This window comes from Dama dama, chromosome 26 (assembly GCF_033118175.1).
Source record: "Dama dama isolate Ldn47 chromosome 26, ASM3311817v1, whole genome shotgun sequence".
NCBI classification, from domain to species: Eukaryota; Metazoa; Chordata; class Mammalia; order Artiodactyla; family Cervidae; genus Dama; species Dama dama.
The window spans coordinates 31,111,565-31,130,066 of record NC_083706.1 but is presented as its reverse complement, the minus strand read 5'-3'; the positions used below and the strand labels follow the sequence as shown (position 1 = coordinate 31,130,066).

Below are 18,502 nucleotides of genomic sequence, written 5' to 3'. Positions count from 1 at the left end.
TTCTTTAAATCCAGGTGCTTCTTCATTCTTTGGAAAGTATAACTTTTATTTATACATGGTTTTACATAGTTGTTGGTTTATCTTATTTTAGTTTTGGGGCCATGGGTTTAAACTGGATAAATGTAGGTAGGAGCATTGGTAAGAGAAACTGGAGAAAGCAAATGAACAGCCCTCGGGGTTCATTTCTACGGCTCACCTGGTCAAAGATTGTCTTTGAATGGACTGATTAAAATCTACCCTGGCAAGAGGGAAATACACCAGGGAGAGACAACTGTTCTTTCTTAGGAGCCAGTTGGTAGTTGTATGGTGGGCCTGAATGTGCAATTACATGGACACTATCACTTGGATTTGATTTGTAATTGGCGAATGGGAAGAGTTTCCATTTTTATTATTTTCCAGCCACGAAGTATGATAATTCAGTCTTTGAAATTAATGGGCACCAGCACAAAACCTTATAATTAACTGGCTACTCTTTGGGGACATACAGTGAGTTCCACCCTGTGCAAGATTCTCAGATCATAACCAAGAACTAAGTCAGGGCTCTTTGGATTTTATAGATTACAACTGATAGTTCTATGTACCATGCAAAACATTTGTTCCACAGAGGTTCTGTGAAATGCCAAGTGCCTGATTTACATGCAGCTTTTAGTAAACATTAAAAGCAGAAAGTACACAGGACGTTTCTGTTTTTAACTTGATGTCTAGTTCTCAATGTTTATTTTTCCATTTGGCAATTTGTAGAGAAAGTAGGGTGATTTTTTAAAAAATTTGTCCAGTTTTTTGATGTATAATTGACATACAGCACTGTGTCCATTTATGGTGAATAGCATAATGATTTGACTTGCAGACATCATGAAATGGTTCTCACAGTAAGTGTAGTGAACATTCATAGTCTCATATAGATACAAAAGAAAAAGGAAAAATGTTTTCTTTGTGGTGAGAATTCGTAGGATATACTGTCTTGTTGTTCAGTTGCTAAGTCATGTCCGACTTTTTGTGACCTCATGGACTGCAGCACACCAGGCTCCTCTGTCCTTCACTATCTCCTGGAGTTTGTTCACATTCTTATCCATTGAGTTGGTGATGCTAACTATCTCATCCTCTCTTAGCAACTTTTATATATAACCCAATAGTGTTAATTGTGTTCATCATGTTGTATATTACATACGTAGTACTAATTTATCTTATGACTGGAGAGAGTGGGATGATTTAGGAAGTGAATTACTTAAAGTCCAGCTTGTGGAATTCAGTACCTGTAAAGAAGACGGTATACGGGGTGAGGGCTGACCTCACCCTGGTCTGTGGGGTGACTCATGTTCCCAGGAGTGCTGAGAAAGGCCAAGTTCCTTCCTCTTCATCGATGGTTCTAAAAGTCAGGGACTCCCTTCAAGTAATTGTACTAATCTTGCCACAACCATTCTTTTCATGAGTTATTTCATAAGCTGTGACTTTCCGTATATTAGCTCATTTGATCTTAGAATGGTTGTTATAGCTGTGCTGCTAGGTACATTGAGTTAATTTTAAACATGTTCACATAGAAAGGTTCAATAGTTCATGTATGCCTGTTCGTTTTATTTTGCGAATCTACTTTATGGTCTCATTTCCAGGGACACATTATGTTGTAGAAACGCGTATGCCCAGTGTGTCCTCTGTGGCATGGGTCAGTTAGGGGAAGATTCCCCCCGACTCACAATTGTCATATCTGCTGGTTTTACAGGTGTTAGACTTGTCACCCTCAGTAAACACCTCAACACAGAGTCGTTCTCAAACTTCCCTAGTCTCTTCAATGTTGGCTTACAGCGACGGCTATATAAAAAGTGTTTTAAAAAATTGTTATTGAATTTGTATGGTGTTGTCAGTTTCATGTTGGGATCCATTGGTAGGCCTTCTTGGGTTGTGTTGTCAGGAAAAATTCAATAGACAAAGCAATCCTAAGCCCTAAAATGTAAAAGGAAAATTATCATAGAGATTTAACTTACCATTTCTTCCTCTGACATCCTCAGTCTCTTTTGTGTTGGAAAAATTCAATGGAATTAGATTATGTTGGGAAAAATCAATTGCATTGGAGTTTCTAAAAACATTTGAATATGAACATATTCCATGAAAGCAGGAAATGCAGAGAAAATTTTTCAGCACAAATGGATTTCTAATTGAGCTATGCTATTTAAATGTATTACATTGAATGTTTATGCTTAGTTTTTAAAAATTTAAATGAGTTTATAACAGTGATGTTTTAAAATAATGCTTTAGAGGGTAGAGAATTGGTGCCAGGTTCTTAGTAGAAAAGTTGTTTTCTGTCTTGCAATCTAACATTTACTAATGTAGTGACATAAGTATAGTTGACTAATAGATATTTGTCATGACGGAGTGATGCAGGAGGTCTTTATTGATTTTGTTAATCATTTTCTAACTTTGGAGTAAAAGGAGGGCCTAAAAAGCTGCGAAGCAATTAACTGAACAAACACAAAACACAGTGGAAAGGACCCCTGGGGCCCAAGATTGAATCTAATTCAAAATTTGTTCTATTTCTCCCTTGCTGGTCCTTACCTGAGAGTGTGTTAGGTACCCAGAACCCATCTTGATGTAACGTAGTTAATTTAACACCTGAATGTATTCTCTGTTTCTACAGCTGTTTCCAACCTAGATGAGGAGAGTCGATGGACAGTCCACTACACTGCTCCATGGCACCAGCAGGAGAATGTGTTCCTCCCCACCACAAGACCCCCCTGCGTAGAGGACCTGCACCGCCAAGCCAAGCTCAACCTCAAATCAGTACTGAGGGGTAAGATAAAACCCTCCAAGCTTGATGTTCTTGCATTCTTGGCTGTTAGAAATGAAAACATAGATTTGGTTGCTATTTGTAAAAGAAGACTATAATGAACCTGTAGTATGCTGTGTCTTTATAAGTTATAAATACAACCTAATACATGCTAAGTATGTTCTGGTGTCTATAGAAAGCTGCCTATTTTTAGATAGGCAAATGTATCCTCAAGGAGGCTTCTCAGAGTTAGAACCCTTTCAGTTCAGTTCAGTTCAGTCACTCAGTCGTGTCCGACTCTTTGCTACCCCATGAACAGCAGCACGCCAGGCATCCCTGTCCATCGCCAAACCCCGGAATTTATTCAAACTCGTGTCCATTAAGTCAGTGATGCCATTCAACCATCTCATCCTCTGTCATCCCCTTCTCCTCCTGCCCTCAATCCTTCCCAGCTTCAAGGTCTTCTCAAATGAGTCGGCCCTTCGCATCAGGTGGCCAAAGTATTGGAGTTTCAGCTTCAACATCAGTCCTTCCAATGAGCACTCAGGACTGATCTCCTTTACGATGGACTGGTTGGATCTCCTGGCAGTCCAAGGGACTCTCAAGAATCTTCTCCAACACCACAGTTCAAAAGCATCAATTCTTTGGTGCTCAGCTTTCTTTATAGTCCAACTCTTACATCCATACATGACCACTGGAAAAACCATAGCCTTGACTAGACGGACCTTTGTTGACAAAGTAACATCTCTGCTTTTTAATATGCTGCCTAGGTTGGTCGTAACTTTCCTTCCAAGGAGTAAGCGTCTTTTAATTTCATGGCTGCAGTCACCATCTGCAGTGATTTTGGAGCCCCCAAAAATAAAGTCAGCCACTGTTTCCCCATCTGTTTGCCATGAAGTGATGGGACCAGGTACCATGATCTTAGTTTTCCGAATGTTGAGCTTTAAGCCAACCTTTTCACTCTCCTCTTTCACTTTCATCAAGAGGCTCTTTAGTTCTTCTTCACTTTCTGCCATAAAGGTGGTGTCATCTGCATATCTGAGGTTATTGATATTTCTCCTGGCAATCTTGGTTCCAGCTTGTGCTTCTTCCAGCCCAGCGTTTCTCATGATGTTCCCTGCATATAAGTTAAATAAGCAGGGTGACAATATACAGCCTTGACGTACTCCTTTTCCTATTTGGAACCAGTCTGTTGTTCCGTGTCCAGTTCTCACTGTTGCTTCCTGACCTGCATACAGGTTTCTCAAGAGGCAGGTCAGGTGGTCTGGTATTCCCATCTCTTTCAGAATTTTCCACAGTTTATTGTGATCCACACAGTCAAAGACTTTGGCATAGTCAATAAAGCAGAAATAGATGTTTTTCTGGAACTCTCTTGGTTTTTCGATGATCCAGCAGATGTTGGCAATTTGATCCCTGGTTCCTCTGCCTTTTCTAAAACCAGCTTGAACATCTGGAAGTTCACAGTTCACATATTGCTGAAGCCTGACTTGGAGAATTTTGAACATTACTTTACTAGCCTGTGAGATGAGTGCAATTGTGCAGTAGTTTGAGCATTCTTTAGCATTGTCTTTCTTTGGGATTGGAATGAAAACTGACCTCTTCCAGTCCTGTGGCCACTGCTGAGTTTTCCAAATTTGCTGACATATTGAGTGCAGCACTTAGCATGTTTAAACCACCAGTACTCAAATAAACCCCCGCCAATATGGGAAATTTTGCCACTGCTTTTTTAAGACCATAGTTTAAATATTCAGAGCAAATTGTTAAAATTAGTACTTTGCAATGGTCTGTTCAGTTAGTTCAAGTTGGGTGGAAAGGAGACCTAAATACATACTTTGAGGGCATGCAGAGTGGTTTGATTTACCAGAATTTGGACTGACCCCAGCAGTACTTCTTCTAGCCCAGGTGGGCAGAGTGCACTGTGGCTCGTAGGAAATCCAAGAATAGTAGACACTTGTATCTAGTTTAAAATTCTCATTTTTACCTCAACTTGTTGATGTTAAGAAAAGTGTATGCATGGCAAAGAGGACATCCTCAACGTGATAAAGAAGGGAAGAAGTGATTTTTAAAGAAGAAGTGATTTTTAAGATTCAGAGTTGTTCAGCCACTAAGTCATGTCCAAGTCTTTGCGACCCCATAGACTGTATGTAGCATGCCAGGCTCCTCTGTCCTTTACTGTCTCCCAGAGTTTGCTCAAATTCATGTCCATTGAATTGGTGATGCTATCTGACCATCTCATCCTCTGTCACCCCCTTCTCCTTTTGCCTTCAGTCTTTCCCAGTATCAGGGTCTTTTTGACTGAGTCAGCTCTTCACATCAGGTGGCCAAAATATTGGAGCTTCACCTTAAGCCTCAGTCCTTTCAATGAATATTCAGGGTTGATTTCCTTTAGGATTGACTGGTTTGACCTCCATGCAGTCCAAGGAACTCTCAGGAGTCTTCTCCAATACCATAGTTGGAAAGTATCAATTCAGATTTAGAGACTTTCCCTTAAAACAAAAAACCAACATTCTTATCCTCCCAGATGCTGTTTCTACCAGTTTTTTCCTACCATGTGCTATTTGCGGTCTAATTATATTTAAAAAAGTACTTGTTGCTTACATGCAATTTAATTTAACTGGACATATCCTGTATTTTATCTAATTGTAAAAGACTTACATCTGGAGAAATACTGTTACTAATTCAAAGAAACCTCAGCTTGAGGATCCCTCTAATTTTCATTATAGTTTTCACTTGTGTATCAGTCATTAGTTAATCATTTATTAATGTGCTCTGATTATTAGCTAACATTTAACACTCAACTATATATGAAGTACTGTTCTAAACTAGTGCACATAGTATCTCATTTAATCCTTACAATAATCCTACTACAAACCATTACTATGCCAGGTTTTACAGATGAAAACATGGAGACACAAAGTTTAGAAATGTGCTTGAGATCTCAGACTCGGTGATAGATCCAAGATTTAAACTTGGACCATCTCAGGCTGCAGAGCCCACATTCTTAACTGCTGCCTTTAACAACCATTTGTTGGAAATCTATTTTTCTAGCAAAATGCAGAATACACCAGCAGGACCTCAGCTGTCGATAAATTTATACTTATATTTAGAGTACAAATCACAATGTGAAAGATACTTGTGAGGCGCCAAAAACTGCTGTAGTGCAGTTGGAGAAAGCAGATCATCTCTGCTTAGAGAAAGAATAGCTGTCAATAGAGTCACAATAGATTTGATATTCTGGACAGAACTGTACAAACATTTTTAATCCTAGCCCTGTTTTTTCTTCCTTTTATCTTGTGTAATGCTTTGATTATCTCATATGTATCTTACAGTTTTATGTATTTTATCATGTATCTTACAGTGTTGGCATTGCACCATCTAGAAAGGAGGACATCACTGGGCTCCATTTTTCATATAGCCTGAGTAACCTCTTATATGGGCTTCTCAAATGCCACCAGGGATAAAGAACCTGCCTGCAGGAGATGCTAGTGGTATGGGCTCGATCCCCAGGTCAGGAAGATCTCCTGGAGGAGGGCATGGCAACCCACTCCAATATTCTTGCCTAGAGAATCCCATGGACAGAGGAGCCTGGCGGGCTACAGTCCATGAGGTCACAAAGAATTGGACACCACTGAAGCAACTCAGCACACAACCTACATATTTAGTGACTATAAGCTTAGACGAAAGAATCATGTGAGTTGGGCTCTTCTGTGTGGCCTTGGAGATGTACTTTGGCTGTGTTAGCTTCATGATGTGCCTAGATCCAACCAGAATTTCTTCTCGATCCCTTCAGTTCCTAGTGATTTGTCTTTAGTAACTTTTGACAAAGTGCTTCTCTACCTAGAGTTCACATTCGTCCACCGAAGAATTAATAAGAATATTAAATGGCACAGTTCCCAGGACAAACCCCGGAGGCAGTGCCATTGTTAACATTTCTCTTGTTGGTCTGAAGACCCTGCCTAGTCTGGCCTGTAGAAAATACCTTCAGGAAGGTATGTGTGAGTTTGCATATTCAGGCCCAGTGGTTTTTTGATCACTCTCCAGGAAATTGTGCTTCATGACCTCTTTCATGTATTTTCAAGTACCTAATCAGAGCTTCTCTTTTCTGCCCTTAGGATACTGTACATCTATATATAGATTTTTCTGACTATTTTCTTTTGAACTGTTCAGTAGATACCTATGAAATATCATCAACCAAATTTTGCCTACACTCAGGTTTTATTTTGAAAAGGTAAATGCTTTAGTGATTGTTTAAGTGCCCTGAAATGGTTCATTGAAGGGATCTACTATTAATAAGATTAATAAGTTTGGAAAATTCTTAGAGCTCTACTTTTAAAGTCTGGATTTAAATGAGCCTTAGATAATTGATAACTTGAAGAACAGTGGTTGAGAGAGATGAAACAAGAAAGAATATCTGAGTGCTTTTGTTTTTCATTTATTTACTTTTAATCACATGTACCTTCACATACCACTTCCCCTACATCATGTTAGCAACATGTAATAAACACAACATGAGTGCAAAGTATTTGTTATTATCAGTGAAGATTAAAAAGAAAAAATCCAGTCTCTGAATATAGGGTACTATTAAAGTATGATGTTATATAAGATTATTCGTCTAAGATAACTTAACCTCAGCATTCTTTGATTAAAAATATAGAAAGGTAAATCAGTATTCACAATGAGTAATCTGTTTTGTTCCTCCTTCTGTTCTTACTGTGACCTTGTTCACAGTTTTAAGGAAGGACTACTGTCCTTTGAGGGCTTCTCTGGTGGCTCAGTGGTGAAGAATCCACCTGCCAAGCAGGAGATGCAGGCTCGATCCCTGGGCCAGGAAGATTCTCTGGAGAAGGAAATGGCAACCCACTCCAGTACTTTTGCCTGGAGAATCCCATGGACAGAGGAAGCTGTTCATGGGATCACAAAGAGTCGGACACGACTGAACGACTAAACAACAAGAAATTAATAAGTAAGTGTTGTAAATATTGGTTTATGTTAAAGTCATGCAGAAATGCTTACTGGTCAGTAGACCACAGGTTTACTGAAAATGTTTTTATGAAAAAGCTAAGCTTTCATTAGTACCTAAAGGTAGATGTAGATGCTACTTAATATGTATTTTAAGGATCAATTTTGTGCTGTGCCAAGAGTTTTTAAATGAATGGACAAAAGATTGTGGGTCCCCAGCTTTAAAGAGCTGAGCTGCTTGCTGTCTGGTGTCAAGACTAAAATGAACGAACAGTAGAATAGTGGAGATGTGTATGAAGTACACTGGGTGTGTAGAGGAGAGTTCGGTCTGCCAGAAGAGCCTTGGGAGACCCCACTCTCCCATTCCCCTGTTGAAGAGAGGATGAGCTTTTATGGTGTCAAATGGCATGTGAAGTGCCTCGAGGAGGCAGCTTCCATTCTGGCCCAACTAATGCAGAGAGATCTTTTGTGTTTGTTCTTGGGGACTAGTCTCTGAGAATTTGATAGAATTTAGTGGCCATGCTCTTGGATCAAATTATTTTCTTTTAATTGATGTATTTAGTTACTGGAGACTTAGGTAATGATTTATTGCTAATAATAACACAAAAATGTACCGAGATTTAAAAAGAGTATTTTGATATTAGGCCCAACAGGACATCTGGCTAGTAATGAATAGTGAATTTTACTGAATAGTAAATTTTACTAACTTTCTAGAAGAATTCTACTCTTTCAATCTCCATGGTTGTTTAAACCCTTCATGAACTTCATCAGAGTTAGCTGTGATAATGAATAACCTCTATCTAACTAAATGTTGAACTGGATAGTTTTAGCTTTTATTGAAAGAGCCACAATTCAGTGGGAAAGGGGGAATTGAGGGATGGAGTAGGCTTGCTTGGACTCAATAAAAGTTTTAGAACTTTTGTAGGCCTCATTTGACAATTATAAGATTATTAAAGGTTGTAATGAAAACATGTTATTTCAAGCCCTCATCCCCTAAAAGCTCAACTTGGGAGAGAGATAAACATACTTTCTCACAGTGTGTTTAGTAGGCAGTTTGGTTACTGCATCTGTGTAACTCCTGCCTGAATTAGTTCACAGAGCAACTGTTGTTGATTTCAGAAATGTCTAGTCACAGCTCTCTTTCCTGAAAAAACACGCATTAGCAGGTCAGCATGCTTGGTGGCTCCCGAATTAAAAGTGTGAGCACAGGGAGGAATGTTGGATCTGGCTTGTGTTACTTCAGAGTCAGAGGTTATATTTATTATATCTGGAGACATAGGAATTGAGGATATACATTGTGAAGAAATGACTACTTATACCAAGTGATTTAAAGCAATAGAATGTGCGTGTGTGTGTGTGTGTGTGTTTGTGTGTGTGTGTACAAACCAACCTGTTTGACATTAAAGAGTGGTATACCTTTTTCAAAATTGTGGACAAAGTTTCTAAGTTGTTCCAGCCAGGTTTCTCTGACAGTTCCTGACACACAGACTTTATCTGAAGGTCACTGTGTAACCTTTCATTGTTAGGAAGCCATCAACTCGTTCCATGTAGCCTTGAACAAATGAGTCTGTTCTGGGAAAGGCTGTGGGGGCCTCTCTGGATTTGATGAGGGGGCTTGGTGGTGACATCTGTGTGTGTTGGGTGCATGTGTCCCTGGATTTTGGCTGTAGAGTCTTTTCTTGGGGATCCTGCGGCATTCTTCACAGGACTTTCTGGAAGACACCTGTCTAACCCTGGTGAATGTGAAGTGAAGTGAAAGTCGCTCAGTCATGTCTGATTCTTTGTGATCCATGGACTGTAGCCTGCCAGCCTCTTCTGTCCATGGAATTCTCCAGGCAAGAATACTGGAATGGGTTGCCATTTCTTTCTCCGGGGATCTTCCTGACCCAGGGATTGAACCTGGGTCTCCTGCATTGCAGGCAGATTCTTTACCATCTGAGCCACTAAGAAAGCCCATGGTGCTATTACTTTCGTCAAAAAATAGAGTATGATCTGACTGACTGCCAGAAACCTCTTATTGTTCTTGCTTTCTAATAGGAAAAGGCCAGGTTTCATGAAAAGTACATGGGTGACATTTAGGTTTATATCCTGCCTCTGTTGTGTACTAGGAATATATTATTTGAGTTTAATTTTGAGTGTGTCTCTTTAAGATTTTGAACTTGTTTTTTATCTATAAGATAAAGATCCCAATACCTATTTTCATGGGAATAAAACCAACTCATTTCAATATAGTATCTCAAAGTACCTGTCCCTCAATGTGGAAGCAGAAAGTGTTTGTGGAGGAGGAGTGTCTTTTAATATAAGTACAGTGGGATACAGAAAGAACTTTCAGTCCTCTTTCCCAGATGCTCTCATGATTTAGCTGACGCTCTCCCTCCCAGCCATTGTGCTCCAGAGATAGACACTGGGGAGGACGGAGAGAGGAAGAGAACAAGGGACAGATGTCATCAGATGACAGTGACGGTCACAGACTCGTTCACTTCATCCACATGAGCAAGATGCCTTTTCTTCCACTCCCATCAGTCTCTGAAAGATACCCAGGATGCTAGAGCAGAAGGCCCCTCCCTGGTCCTCTGGTTGATCAATCTGCATTTGAATCCCATTTCTTTTAGGAGTTTCCCTGATAGCCCAGTTGGTAAAGAATCCGCTGGCAATGCAGGACACTCCGGTTCAATTCCTGGGTCAGGAAGATCCACTGGAGAAGGGATAGGCTACCCACTCCAGTATTCTTGGGCTTCCCTTGTGGCTCAGCTGGTAAAGAATTCGCCTGTAATGTGGGAGATCTGAGTTTGATCCCTGGGTTGAGAAGATCCCCTGGAAAAGGGAACGGCTACCTGCTCCAGTATTCTTGCCTGGAGGATTCCATGGGCTGTATAGTCCATGGGGTCACAAAGAGTCGGACACGACCTAGCGACTTTCACTTTATTTTGTATATGATAAGCCAGGATGTATTGAAGTTAAGGGATTAATTGATAGCTACTTAGGAAATGGCAACCCACTCCAGTATCCTTGCCTGGAAAATCTCATGGACAGAGGAGCCTGGTGGGTGTGCTGCATTCCATGGGGTCACAAAGAGTCGGGCATGACTGAGTGACTAACACTTACAGTTTATAGATAACTTTGCCAAGAACTCCAAGTCAGGTTTCTTGCCCAGCCCATGCTGGCCTGTTTTGATCTCAGATCCCAAGGGCCTATCTCTGATGCTTCTTCAGCTGCCCTCAACTTCCAGAAAGGTCATTGGGATGGAACTCACTTTGCAAATCAGAGCCTCCAAGGCAGACTTAGTTTCTTCAGCCAATTAATTTAGGAAACGCAAAATAGCCTAAAGTTGGTGGCTTCCCTGTTGCACATGCAAACCTCTCTTCACTCATTCTTGATTTCATTAAAATTCAAACATGTTTAAGAGAAATAAAGAAAGGAAGGCTCATCATGAGACATCATATGTAATGAACATCAGTAATCATTGTTTCATCCTAATAGGCTTTGGTGCTTATTTTTAGGGTTATAATAAGTCATTAGTACTTTGATGGACTTAAAAAACATGGTAATAAGACACAGGTTATAAAAGGGACAAAGGAACGAAAGATAAGGGATTAGAAATACTAAATATACCAATGATTTAGCACTTGCAGCCAGTTTACTCTCTGCCTCGCTCATTACTTACATTCTTCCTGAAGAATCTTTTGGTAAAATTGATGTGTAAAAGGAGACTGTTAAACGTCACTGGTTAAAGAAAGATTATCATCTTTTTTTTTTTGTAAGTAAGAAACATTAAATTACACTCATTCATAGAGAATTTTAACTTGTTTTCTAGTTTAGACAAAAATAGACGTAGAATGGAGAGCTTGGGGGAGGAGTGGTTCTTTATTGTGGGAAAGCCATTGCACAGAAGTAGGATGTGTAATTGTCTCATCTTCCCTGGACCATGGCGGCATTGCCACCTTCTTCTGTTATTACCTATTCCGAAAAATGAGATAGGCAGCCAGAATTGTGATTCTAGTGCTGCCTATAGCCTGGAAGGTGTTGGAAAATCATATCCCATTTTTGTACATGGCTTCTCCCTCCAGAAAAGAACTTTTTTTATCTCCAGGTTCCCTTCTGAGCTCCAAAATTCTGATTGGCCTCTCAGTACGTAACTGCTTAAGGGTGATATGTACGGGTTTATTGACACAAAAGTAGGATTTACAGCTGAATGCAAGTCCTGAGTTGTCTAGCATCTAAGTTTGTGTTGACACAAAAACTGCTAAGTGCATCCAGCAGATGAGGTGCTGGGTGGAAGTTGCAGCAGAGTCAGAGATGAATCCACACGGCTGCTTCCCTAGTTTACACCCAGTCAGAGATAAGTGTATGAATAACTCTCTGACAAGGTTGTTAATGGTGATATCATTGAGCCGCACCTTGCCCCTGGGTGTTGTCTTTAAAACACAAATCTGATCATGCCCCTCATTAAAAATTCTTTACCAACTTCCCACCATTGGCAGAATAAAACATAACCTCTGCAGCATCTGAGAACCTTCCTGATCTTCCCCCATTTGTCCAGCCTCACCTACCAGATGACCCTTCCTGCCCTGTGCTGCTGTATTCCTCCTCCCAAAGTCTTGTCTTCGTGTGCTCACACATAAGGGTAAAGTCCTTCCGTTGGAATGCTGGCTTGTGTTGACCTTTCTATTTATCCACACATGTCTCAATCCACTTCCTCTCCTGAACCACAACCGCTCACACCTGGCCAACTCCTGTTCCCTTTGTGCGGGCCAACTGGTGGCTGCCTGGATTCTCATAGAGCTTTCCTGGACTCCTCAGGGCAGACCCAGACATCCCTTCCCCAGTTTTCCACACACGCCCACAGAACCTTACACCCCTCCGGTCAACTGCTAGTAATTGTGTTCACATGTTTATCCCCCACCTGTCAGCAAGACCCTTGGGAGCAGGACCTTTTCTTGTCATTTGTGTGACCCCAGTGCTTGGTACTGTAAATACTGTTGTGTCTGTGGAGGTCCTGGAATGGTCATCTCAAACTCACGAGGAAGATCAGTCATAGCCAGGGAATAACTGGTGAGGATGCGGGAGCGAGGAGATTGGAGACGAGAAAGTGCAGAGAGAGGGTGATGAAGGCTGAGCCTGGGAGGCTCTTATTTTAGGGGCTTGGGAAGGAGCAGTTGGGGAAAGAGTAACTGGGGAAGAAGACAGCAAATCAGGATGGGGGCACTGGTCGTGGTCCTCAGGGACAGGCAGGGTCAGAAGAAAGGCTGCTGAATTGGTCAGGAAGTGGCCATTGGTGACTGTCAAAAGTGTGGCTTCCAGGGGGTCTGTGGATTTAAGAAGCCAGGTGTCATGAGATAAGAATTATTTTAATAAGCTGAAAAATAATAATATAAGTAATTTTTTTAAAAGAAATAAATGATGTCGCCAAGGCAAAGAGTATTTTGAGGTGGTTGCTGGCTAAAAGTAGTAATATTACTTGTTTTAAAAACTAGAGCCAGTTAAAACATGATTTTAGACAAAAGAGCCCACAGGAGGAGGAAAGGTTGCAAATATTATAAAGAGAGTATATTATATTATATTATATTGTATTATATTATATTATAAAGGGAGCATATTCCATCAGTAGTCAGAAGGCAGTGAACGGGCACAGGCAGAGATCAGGTTTTGACTTCCAACTCCCAGACAGAAAACTGGAGAAAGCATGTTTTGAGATGGAGCAAAAAAACACTGATGTTATTTATTAGAGTCTTGATAGAAATGTGGCCCCCACTGTGTGGCTAGTTCCTTGGTGAAAAGGATGACTTCATTTGGAGCTAACTCCTTCAGTGCTTGTGAATGTAATTAGGTTGACTTTTCAAAGCCAAATGGTAATGTTATTAAAGACTTTTTTTTTTAATGTTTAGTATTTTATTGCACTTCCTTTGGAATTTTTGTCCTTAGGGAAAGTTGCCCAACATGAGAAAACAATGGATTAAATTCCCTATTGAGAAAAATGAAGTGCAAGACAAAAATAAAAAATTAACAGAATGGAATGATACACAAATAGGTGTCTTAACTTCTCTTGTTGGATTCAGTGGTGCACAAAAATTTTTATAATAGTAACTCTGGGTATGTTAACCCTGAACAGGTAGTTAACCTGTGTGAGGGAAGTCAGATGCAAGAACAAAGGAAAAAGGAACAATCTTTGCTTTTTCAGGGAGTAAAGAGAACTGTCGCCTTTAATAGCAACAACACACAAAAGAGAATAACAAAGACAGTCATTTGAATGATCCAGGTCTTAACAAAGCACCATGAATGGTTTGAACAAAAGGTTTTTTGTGTCCATGGCCAGTCTGCTGTTTCAGCAATTCCAGTTTAATTCCTGATAAACTGAGTAACTTGAGTGGCTGCTGTATTTTCGCCCGGTGCAGCATAAAAATGCTACATTGAAGGCACTGTGGATAAGGTTTGTTATCATTCCCCATACAGCTGAAGTCCCTGGTGTTGGTTTAGACACTTTGCAAGTTATTTGATATTGAGTAACCTTGGTGATGCTCCACGGCTGCCAGTGATAGGGCTTTTTCATTCTAAAGTGAAATGAGATCACCTCCAATTTGGTTGTGCTTTGGTGGTGCTCAACTAGGACTTGCACACCCACAGCACCCTCACATTTATCATGGGTACGAGAAAGCTTTCGCCTTAATTTAAATCAAATTTCGTCCTTCAGGTCTCCTTAAATGATTTTGGGTATGTGAAGAAAAGCAATGTTAAAAGCTAGTTTTCTGCCATGGCAAATAACATTTGAGGAATAATTCTTTCCATGGTTTGCAGTGAAAAATAAAGCTAACAAACAGTTTTATCCAGCGGTGTGAATTTTAATATTTAACCCCTAAGTGTTTAGGGACGGTTTTATTCCACTCTAATAGAAATTAACTATAGAGGGAGAATATCAATCAATATGACCTCTTTTCGCCCTTTTGCATAAATGACATTGCCTTTGGTGTTTAATATTAGTCATTGAAGGAGATACTTGTCTCAAGATATGGAGGGAAGAGACTCTCTTCAGTGCCTTTTCAGTGTATTATTAGTCAGCAAATTCTTTTCCTGTGTGACTGTTGAGCTGATACAATTACTGGTAAATGTTCTCATGGTACTCCACCTTCCAGGTCCTGACCACTTTATCTCCCCAAACACACTAAGTAGATTGAAATGAGAAGTCATTTGGAATTATTCTAAAGTATTAGGTGTATGATTTCAGAAGTTTGCTTGTCATTTCCCCCCTCCCTTGGTGGAACCCATTTACTTCAAAGGCAGCTTTTCCACCATCTCTCCTCTACCTTGTGAAAGTATTAGTCACTTAGTCATATCTGACTCTGCGACCCCATGGTCTGTAGCCTGCCAGGTTCTTCTGTCCATGGAATTCTCCAGGCAAGAATACTGGAGTGGGTAGCCCTTCCCTTCTCCAGAGGATCTTCCCATCCCAGGTATCGAATCCAGGTCTCCTGCATTGCAGGCAGATTCTTTACTGTCTCAATCACACGGGAAGCCCTCTTTTCCACCTTACTCCTTCCCAGAACCTCTCTGGGAGCTTTCCTGTGACATCTGTTCTATCTGACCAGAAATCACAAGAGTTGCCCGTGATGGAATAAGTATTGTGATGTTGGATTTGGTCAGTGTCTCTAACGTTCTACTGAGACCAAATTTTCTTGGATAGATAACCCTAATAGAGCAGTGAGCATCATCTTCTCTACCTGCTCTTCCCTCATCCTTTTAGTTACTGACATATATATAATAGGTGCCCCTCACCCATTAAGTTCTGTGTTTATTATGCTGGCCCTAACCCATACTTGTCAGTTGTGGTTAATAACCACTGATGACATCTTTGGTGTACCAGATAGGCAGGTCACATGACTTGGGTAAATTAAGATAAAAAATATGGCCAAAGATAAAATGTACCTGGGTGAGGGCTAGGGACAGCCCCCCTGTCACATAATTACAGGGCCCTTTCAAGCCCAGAAGGTTCATTCATTTAATGAACTCCTGGCCACCTACAATGAGTAAATCGTATGTGGCTTAGGCACCTTCCCCCATAGCTCAGTTGGTAAAGAATCCACCTGCAATGCAGGAGACCCCGGTTTGATTCCTGGGTCGGGAAGATCCGCTGGAGAAGGAATAGGCTACTCCCTCCAGTATTCTTGGGCTTCCCTTGTGGCTCAGCTGGTAAAGAAGCCGCCTGCAATACAGGAGACCTGGGTTCGATCCCTGGTTTGGGAAGATGCCCTGGAGAAGGGAAAGGCTACCCACTCTAGTATTCTGGCCTGGAGAATTCCATGGACTGTATAGTCCATGGGGTCACAAAGAGTTGGATACGACTGAGTGACTTTCACTTAGGCACCTTTAGGAGAACATTGGCTTTTACTTTCAGGGACTGGGAAGCCATTAGAGAAGTTTGAGCTCAGGAGTGACTTAATCTGACTCACACTTTTTAAGTGGTTCAATTTGGTTCTGTGTTAAAAGTTCGAAGTAAAAGAATCGGAGTGACCCAGGACATTGGGTGGAGACGACTGCAGGAATCAAGGGAAAGGTGGAAGTGGCCTGAAAAGAAGATAGATACCAGATAAATCATTTCTTCTTCCACAGTGCTCTCTATACTCTTATCAGCTAAATTCTTCTTCATACTTTGTTCCCCATCTTCCTCTCTAGTTATTCCATTGGTGACTGTGGATCATCATGGCAAAATAAAAGAAACAGATAAAATAAACCCTCTTTTTCCCCTCAGGCCTTTTACCTTTTCTCACCTGGAATAAGGAAAATTCTGGTCTTTGGGAGCCTCATCTAGCACCTCCTCCAAATGGAAGGCTTTTCCTTTTACTTTATACCTGCCCCAAATGGGTTCATGGATTTCACATCAAGCACCTTTCATTTTGTTTCTCCTCTTCTGTGGCTACTTCCTTTCCTCTGGAACAGTTTTCTTGTAGTGTGGCTCCCAGACCAGCAGCAGGAATATCACCTAGGAACTTAGTAGAAGTGTTAAGTTTTCAGGCTCCAATGCAGACCCACTGAGTCACACACTCAGGTCAGCCAAGTGGTTAACAAGTCCCCAGGGGATTCGGATGCACCTTCATCGGGAGGACCCGTGCTCCATCAATTGTCATGTGAACTTGTTTAATCAGTCAACCAAATTGTAAACACCTTGAAAGCTGTACCCCTTTCAGTTAGACTAGCTCATTGTGAGCTAAGATTCGAACACACAGCTGCTCCCTGCCAGAGTTGAAGATCTTGGCCACCACCACTCATCTCCCTGGCTGTTAGCAGAAGGTTGCTTGAATGCATTGATTCATCTCCTTCCAGGAAGCTTCCTTTTCCTTGACACATGGGTGATTGTTGGCATATTTTCTGATTGGCCGTCTCTTTCTTACCCACAGTTAATAAATTATACTCTAGCACCTGAAGCATTTTGTCCTTCGGAGCATTATGTCTGTTGGAGCATTATGTCCAATGGTGCATAATGTCCATGTACCATTAAGACATGAAGAGAGGAGAGATTTTGGAACTTTTAGAGAGACTTGGGCTTAATCCTTAAAGCCATATATTCTCCTTTCATACTTTATGGTATTTTGGATGCAAAGTATCACTGACATGATAATTGATAAAGAAGGCATCTTATGGACTCAAATATGGATTTATTGGAAGATAAATTTGGATTTTATACTTCATATATAATAATATGCTTTTATATCATTGTAAGTATTCCTGTGTAACTATATACAAACAATCGTAAGGGTAGAGGGAAGAAAAGAATGAATCATTAGTGTAATAGTAAATCAAAAAGTCATATTTATTTGGAATCTATTATTTATAATTGCTGTCAAATTATCTAGGACAATATCCATTGGAAGTATCTACATTAAATCCATGGTGTCTTTAAGATTTAACATAGCTTTTCAGCTCACTTGATATGCTGCAAGTAACTGAGTAACTTAAAAAATTTTTGACCATTTATAGTCCCTTAATTATGTTCTAATTTATTGATTATTGAAGACAATTTCAATAAATTAAAGTACAGCTAGCTGCTTTGAAGGGGGCTTAGCTGCTTTGAAGAAAAGAATTTATGGAAAATCCAAATGTAATTTTGGAAAATCCAGTGTACATGACTGGTAAGGCAGAATCTTAACTACAATATCCGTATGATTTCCTCTTCAGGATTGCCAGACACAATAAATTAATGTACTAGAAGGCATATTCCTCCTACTTTGAAATGCATTTTGGTTTGATTTTCAGTAAGAAAATAACTTCCGTAATGTTCACAGAGCATAATATTTGACTGCAGTAAAACTTTTCCTATGTTTCTTGTTAAATGAAAGCTCAAACTAGGATCTTTAGATGTATAAGACCTGATACAGCTGTTGGACTGGAATTGATTATTGATTTTCTTCTAAATATATGTTTGTAGTCTTCCATGTTCTCAGTCCTCTGGTACCAGACAAAGATATAGTATAAGAACTGGCTTTCAGCCTTGTCACTGATAATCTGATGGATAAATAACTGGGATAGAAGTTTGGAAACCTGGATCTACCAGAAATGTAAAACATTTGTGTCTCATAATCCATAAGACAGGTATAATATCTGCTTTCCTTCAGTTCACACAGAAATATTTTACACACAAATCAAATAATGATGGCCAAGGGCTTTCAGTTTAGAAAATAATGCATTTATTAAGTGTCAGGAGTAATGGCTTTAAAAATCAGTGATGTGAAAAAAAGAGTTGTTTAGACTGTGGTTCATCACAGGACATTCTCACTGAAGCAGTACATCATGGCCATT

At 40.3% G+C, this 18,502-nt stretch overlaps 1 protein-coding gene across 3 annotated transcripts in view; it reads left to right on the top strand.

The window, feature by feature from the left end:
* NHSL1 (NHS like 1) overlaps positions 1 to 18,502 on the top strand; it is a 140,896-nt gene that overhangs the window by 73,438 nt on the left and 48,956 nt on the right. For all 3 annotated transcript variants that reach the window (XM_061130357.1, XM_061130356.1, XM_061130358.1), the window contains exon 2: positions 2,630 to 2,782. In XM_061130357.1, coding sequence (XP_060986340.1) covers positions 2,630 to 2,782 — 153 coding nt within the window. The remainder of the gene's footprint in view (positions 1 to 2,629; positions 2,783 to 18,502) is intronic.